General features: G+C 43.4%; 1 protein-coding gene across 2 annotated transcripts in view; it reads left to right on the top strand.

Moving 5' to 3' along the window:
* The first annotated feature begins 900 nt into the window (after positions 1-900).
* Positions 901-7,581, top strand: part of LOC116700717 (gap junction delta-2 protein) — a 20,400-nt gene continuing 13,719 nt past the window's right edge. Inside the window, exons 1-2 of one of the 2 annotated variants that reach the window (XM_032534138.1) lie at positions 901-2,714; positions 4,425-4,481. In XM_032534138.1, coding sequence (XP_032390029.1) covers positions 2,644-2,714; positions 4,425-4,481 — 128 coding nt within the window. In that variant the 5' untranslated portion in view covers positions 901-2,643. The remainder of the gene's footprint in view (positions 2,715-4,424; positions 4,482-7,581) is intronic. The other variant, XM_032534140.1, reaches the window with a different exon arrangement.

Genomic DNA, 7,581 nt, shown 5'->3' with positions numbered 1-7,581 from the left:
CTTGAGAAGGGAAAGACCCCAAGTCCCCTTGCTGAACTAACAAAACCCTCTTTCGCTCTGTCCCCCGCCCCCCCACTCAGTCTTCCTCTTTCTCTCCTTCACACACACACACATGCAGAGGGATTTTGCCCGAGTTCATGCACATACACAACTAGACAGCTCAATTGATCACTAATGTACTGTAGGGGTTGTTGTGTAAGGTCTGTACATTTGCACACCTCACTGCTATTTGCTAGATGTTTTCAGAAATACAACAGCACAGGATTTGAGGATATCAAGGTGGTAGCAAAATTTCCAAAGCACCCCAAAGGCATGCAGCTTACTCTGCAACAAATACACTGTCAACTAGAAAAGCATGTCATCCAAAATCAAAGAAGCGTTACTAAAAGGACATGCAGCACAAATAAATTGAACTTGTCACCTCAAGCCATGACTTCATTCTAGTGTGCTGGTCTCATTTCATGTCACTGCATCATTTACTTGACTCAGTCTTCTAGATGGGAATACCTTGCTATGACTCACATCGTTGAGAAAAAAAAACTTGTGGTTCTTTCCTTTCTCTTGTTATGTATCCTCTATTTTCATGCGTCTTAGATGAGGATATAGACATGTATTCTTTTACTGTTTAGGTGTGTGTGAATGTTAATTAGACATCATACATCCACTTGTTTCTGTACTGTATGTGCAATGAAGAGGAGACCATCCCATTTCTACACCACCTTAATATAGATCTAATGAATGCAGCTTTCAATGTCATAGCAAAGTACAATACGTCGCTCATCTCTCCTGAGAGGGAGATGGAGCACGGGGGCTGTAATGGAGGATGGGGGAAATGGACAGAATGAGGAAGAGAAAGAGAAGATGAGAAGAGGAAATAGAACGCGGGCATTGGGGTTGGGTTAGGGTAAAATACATGTGTTGTCATCCCCAGTACAGTAAGATGGAGAAAGGGAGGTGATAGATGGGGGATAGGGTGGAGCAGAGCCACTATTTCCCTGCAATCCTCCTCCTGGATGCATGGGCTGGATGTGTGACAGAGAGAGTGAGGAAAGAGAGCATGGGAAACACCGCCGAGCTTCCAGACGGAAACAAAGGATTGCAGTGGAGACAGAGTGGAGTTAGATCTCAAATCCCTTTCCAACATCAGGCAGGAATAGACACACCAGTACGGTGGGAGGCATTCTTGCAAACATAAGTAAAGCAGCGAGCAGGGTAGCAATCCAAGCACATTTACAAGAAGGAAGCAGGGAGGGAGAGGGAGGAGAGGGAGGAGAGAGAGCAGATCTATTAGAAAAGGAAGGGGGGGGTGTTGCATGCTCACAGAGTGTGACAGAGCTAGAGCGATTCCATGAGCGAGAAAGAGACAGAGAAAGAGAGGGAGAGCACAAAGCAGAGATGAGGACCAAACACTGAGATAGAAGTAGTTGGCAAGACTGAGATCTGCACACAAACGTGAGCAAAGGAGGGGAAGGAGGAAGAGAGTGGCGGTTGATGGAGAACAGGAGGAGGGGGAGAGAGGGATGCAAGATGATGGAGCCCAGAAATAGGCTTCCCAGGACAGCTTTTCATCCCCGCTCTATGCGGCAGACATGACTCTGGGCATTGGTCTGTGCTGAAATTAGCCAGGGGGACAACGCAGGACAGCAGGTCTGCAGCACACTGCCTTGGTTCAGCATCACTGGATGCAGCAAGGCAGCTGATTTATTACTGAGGGGCTGGGTGGCAGCGTGTTTGTGCAGGTTTGTGTGTGCGGCTCTGAGTGTATGCGTGTGTGTATGTGTGTATGTGTATGCAGGTTTTTTATTGGTCCTTGTAACGCTTGGAGCTGCGGAGCGACAATTCCTCCAGTCGTAAAATGACATTTAGCAGGCAGCAGCTGTGTGTGCCGGTGGGGATCTGCAGTCCTTAGTAGGAAGTGGGTGAGTGGGATTCAAATCTGTCATCGAGTGCAAGTGTGTGTGTTCATGGTGCTGTTTGCTGAGGTGAGCCAAGGAGGATCAGATATGCAGCGTGTGTGTGTTAAGGTTAGAGTAGCAAATGGGCAGTAAAGGCAAAGATCCTACACAATGCAAGGACGAGCGCAGAACAGCACTGATGGCAGGAAGTGCAGGTAGAGTACAAGGAGTGCCCTGGGGGTAGGGTGGAGGACGAAGGCGGGCACAGAGGAGGAAGAGACAGAGGAGAATAGAACAAGGGGACGGAGAGAGGCAAGTGGAAAAGAGAGGGTGATCATGGTTGTCATGCAGTGAGCTATAGCATATGCTGTAGTGCAGAACAGAGTGGTGCGGCAGGGGGAGGACAAGCATCACCACGCAGGGGAGGGGGAGAGACTGAGGGAGAGAGGAGGGGTAGGCAATCAGCACAGCACCTCTCCTCCACCAGGAAGAGAAGCACAGCGGGACAGGCCCAGGAGAAGACACTCACTCACCCACACACAGTCAAAGACGCACTGACGCGTGGCCACGTCAACGTGTAGAGGTCAAAAGGGAGCTGGTGCGGGACGGGGGTTGGGTGTACCCCCGCTGGCCGGCAGGTCCACAAGAGGGCAGGCCGGTCCTGGGAAGAAATAGAAGAAGGAGTCCGCTGTCCGCTGGTCTTCACAAGTCCTGTTTCTTCTGACAGCTCTGCCACCTCTCCATCACCATGGGGGAATGGACCATTTTGGAGAGGCTGCTGGAGGCTGCTGTCCAGCAGCACTCTACCATGATTGGAAGGTAAGACACTGATGGATTCTGTTTGTCGAGGTTTTATTTTCTTTAGGTTTTGCATCTGTGGTTTGGTTTTTACTGATGACCTGGGGTGTTTTTATGTAGCTGACAGTGTATGTTTTTCTGTATGTATCAGTTAATGAACCTCCCTCCTCAGGTTTGTCCCAGTGCTCTCCTCTGTTCTACAGTCCCCCACAGTCATCACTGCCTCCCCCGTCCTTTCCTCCTCCCTGCTTTCCTCACCCGTGTCCTCCACATCCATCATTAGTGAAGGGATGAACTAATTGCACAAAATCAATAGCAGGCTTAACTGGGCATTATGGTTAATTCAGATAGGTTCCTGTGTTGATACCTATTAGCCTAGCTATTGATAGATAACGCTTGATGATGTTGGTCACAGACCAATAAGACAGAAGGAGAGGGGAGAGGGAGTGAGAGGAGAGCGGAGGTGATGAAGATGAAAGGATGGTGAGCAAGCAGGTGTGGGAGGTAGAATCAAAGGGGGAGAAAATGGCTCTGAACTCTGCGCAAACTTGAGACAAAAAACAAGTCCATTCAATTTGTTCTTCTCAGCAGACTTATTTGCATCATAGTGAAAGTCTGTTCAGACTTTTCTTATAATTTGTGAGAGAATGGTTTGTGGCGGAAGGTTGAACAGATGAGCTTTACGTTTGATTAGCAGTGGAGACATGCCATGGAGACATGCTGTAAAATCTGCGAGAAAAAAGTGCTTCACATCTTCTCTGTGTGACTAAGTGAATGCAAAAGTGAAATTTTCCACCCATTAAACACAATCCAAATATCACGCTGGGATGCTCATTTGGAAAATTGAGTCAAAGTGGTTTAGCCTGTGAAACCCAGCTGTGTAGATTTGTAATTCGAAAATTGCTTTTCAGAAAGAAGACAAAGCCACAAGAGATTATGAATTTGACTGCACTGCTGTGCTCATTAACCCAGACCTCAGGTAGTCCGCAACAAGGGCATGGCCTAAACTTCTCTCTGCTCCAGTGGATTTTTATGTGTGTTCCTCTTTGTCTAAGTTAAAATAGTGAAAATTGGCCTCATGCCTTTATTGACTACTGTAACAACATTGTACCTGCATCAGAGCAACCGAGATGATGTGAGCCCCATTATAGCAAAACCTCTGTTGACCAGGGATCTGAAACCATGTGTGATGGAGATTTTCCTTCCAATCAAACACTACACCAAGTCATTTCAGTGAGTTATTCCTCTGTGGTTGAAAGTACCTTAAATAATGAAATCACCTGGTATAGTCCTCAGATGGAATGAAAACCTGCATATAGTACAGCATGTTGACTTGATTTAAAGATGCATTAAGCAATATTTTGTGCCATTAATGATACGACTCCCTCCTGCTTATGGGATTGGTAGTATTGCCGATATCACTGAGAATCAACAGCTCAATATGAAGCTTGCAGCTTTCAGCCAATTTTAGCTCATTGTTTTGGTTTCTGGAGCGACAAATCCAAAACAATGTCTTACGAATGTGTACGACTGTGGGCAGCTGCTCCCAACTCAGAAGCTAAAACAAGCTAATTGTGCGCTAACTGCCCAGCGCGAAATGGCAAAGAGCCGAAGTATCTGGGGAAGAAACTCGAACATTTAGCTGGCCAAAAAGAAACAAATACTTTTCTCATGCGCTGGAAGACCGAACAAGGGCTAAACGCCTGTGAATATTGGAATTACATTCAACAGGTGGCCAGAAAAAGGAGACCAAAGGGATGTCCGTGTTGCTCTGTTTCTGCTGGATTTGTAAGTAGGCAACTGTTTGCTAACATGTTAGCCATAACAACTTCATAAGCTAATTGCTTACTGTTGTGAACTTGTTCTGGAGTCTTTCCGCCCCCTAGTGGTCATAAATTACTTAATGCAGCTTTAAAATCCAGTCCTGGCAGCTGAATCAGTAAAACCCTGTGAGCACAGGGTACAAAGAATGCTGAAAATCAATCTTTGGATGATTCAATGACTGTAAGCCACCCACAGTTTTTTAGAGGCACAGAAGCAACTCTCAATTTGTCTGCTACCTCTTTCAAAAGTCCTAATTAACACTCTGATGATGTAATGGCTCCCTCTTGAATGCTTAATTTGAGCTATTCGTTGATCATGCACGTCACTGGTTTAACATACCTAAAATACATTTAGGCAAATGAGCAGTGCTTTTTAGAATAGCCCTTTGTGCACCAGTTTTTGTTCCTCATATGATATACTCTACTAGATTAATTACCCGCTGTGTAAACTTCCAAAATAACATAACATGAGATAGTGGAATGATATTATGTAAAATAATTCCCTCATACCAGCTATGTGCTACTGTGCTGAATACAGTGGAATGTTCTGTAAATGATCCCTTTGTGTTTTGGCCTCCCTCAGACTTTGTTTGTCCTACAAGGTTCTCTAGTTGACCCTAGGGCATTAGCTGTAACATTAGCTGCTTTCCAATGAGGTTCCCTTTTTTCTACTCCGCTTGTCTATGCTATGCAAGTCAAGACACATTGTCTCCGGAATCCCTTTGTACAGTCTTTTGTGAGTATTTCAGGCTAGAGATCCCTAAATTTGTTTTTAGCCTTGCTCAACCCAACAGTGGAGCAGTTTTTATTGTTGTCCCTGTTAGCTAGCTTGTTTGCAGGAAATATCAATAAATGTATTGGAGAATTCTCATACAGTTTGGTGGACAAAGAGACATTGGGTTAGGGTGTAGCAGTTTATTATTGGGTGGTGGTCTGGATCTTGGCTTTTAACCTGTAGACAGACATTTTAAGACATGACACAATCTTAGACAATAAAAAATAACACAAAAACAACTAAAGATAAAGACTTGATTCCTAATCCAAAGCATGTGTCTGCATGGTCAGGAAATCAATGACACTTAACATTTAAATGATCAGAATGATGTTTTTGGATGTACCAGCAAGTTGGAGAATTGTTTACCACTGGCACTGCCATTTGTGCTGTAAAGATGCCTCCTAGATTGTTAATGAGAAACTCCACTCTAAACTATGTATGGAGTCAAAATTGTTGCACTGACCTCTATGGGTTGAAAGGTTCAAGTCTGTTGCACCACTGACCACACCCAACAATCCAGTTGGGTGTGGTCAGGAGTGGTCTGTTGCACTGAACACAACCAACTACGATGTAGCGTTGCACTTTTGTGCATTGTGAAGTCCTGCACTTCACAGGGTGTGGCCGGAGCATGCAGCAACCACTAGATGGCATCACATGTAGGATGTTCAGCCTGTGTGTAGTTTCTTTGAAAGAGTTTGCATGTGTGCGCTTGCAGTTCAAAGGATGCTGTTCCAAAGAACAGAACAGTGATGTCTCCCTATGGCTGAAAAGTCTCCCCTGCATCAAAACTTTGGAACTTGGTTGCATGTCAGTCATCTATTTGAGTGCCAACCCTCTCTCTTGCAACGTGAGGATATATTTCTACCATGAGACACTGTTAGATAGCATTGTCGGATGTCTAGACTGTCTAATCCAGCTACAATTAAGCTGTTTCTTAATTGTAGGTTTAAGCTAACCAATGCCCTGGCATAGGATAGACAATTAAACTAGGAATACATAACAGTGTTAAAAACAGAAATGGACCATCTCTACGCAGTGGCATAGGTTAGCTTAATTATGGTCTTTGAAAGAGACAGACAAATTGAGAGTTGCTTCTGTGCCTCTGACTAACCACAGGTGGCTTGCATATTATAACTCATTCAAAGCTTAATGTGTTTGTATTGTGTATTGTGATTGTTTTAATAAGCCTGACTTCTAACTGGACATTGTACAGCGTGTGCATGGATAACCAATGACTGTAATCATGCTAACACAGTAAAAGAAATCATTGTCAAGGCTGCATTAACCTCATTCTCTAGCCCAAACCACATTGACTGTATATTTACAGTTACAATGACTCTTGGACTTTCAGCATTAGATAACTGGCAGTTCAGAATGGCCTGTGAAGAGTTTGAATGTATATCACTCAGAATGTTAATTAAAGAAATTAATTAAGTGTCTGTTCTTAATGGGCTGAGGTAACATACTAACTGGTGAGGAACACCAGTGCTATAGATATAGTTGGTGCATACAATATAAATACAGGGTTTTTGGGCTTATTTGATCAGAATTTGTAGTGGAACATACTCATACTTATTACAAATATTCCTTCAAATATTTGTTTGCAGAGACTATGTTGACTGACTTTCAAAGCAACTACAGATGATCATGCTTTCTATTGACTTCAACATACCTGATTTTTGTCATCCAAATTAATAAATTGCTTTTCTGTTGATATGCTGACGATGCACTGGTGTATTTGTTGAAATATAACACCAGCAGCCTTGATAATGTTTGCAGTTGTCTTATGTGTCTCATAATGATTCATTTACACTTAGAATAGGTTTTGCAACCAAAATTAAACTGTCAAACAGAGATTTGTTGGTAGGTCTGGTCTAGCACTTTACAACAGAATCATGTACATATAGCCAAGTCTTGTTTCAACCATTAAAAGTGTTATTCATTTACTTTTCCTTTCACACACTTTATTATTGCCGCTTATGAGACTGGTATTTAAAAACCTTGACAATTCTGTATATTCTCATGCATACAAAACATGTTTAATCCAGTGGGACAAACAACTGCTTGTGTATTTTGCCAGTCTGCCAAAAACAGAGATTTGGCTACACAACACTGCAAACAATTGAATGTTGAGGGCATTTGTCTGGCATCTAGGGTCATCCCATCATGTGGATTTGCTGGATTTTTTTTTACATGTGAGATACTGCTGTTATTTTCTTTAAAATGAGTGCCATACATTTTCATTTAACTTCTCGGACTGCCCTAAATTTCATACATAAAAATCAGAATC

The sequence above is a fragment of the Etheostoma spectabile genome, chromosome 13, assembly GCF_008692095.1.
Source record: "Etheostoma spectabile isolate EspeVRDwgs_2016 chromosome 13, UIUC_Espe_1.0, whole genome shotgun sequence".
NCBI classification, from domain to species: Eukaryota; Metazoa; Chordata; class Actinopteri; order Perciformes; family Percidae; genus Etheostoma; species Etheostoma spectabile.
Note: the sequence above shows the minus strand (reverse complement) of the source record. Positions and strands in the feature narration are given on the sequence as shown.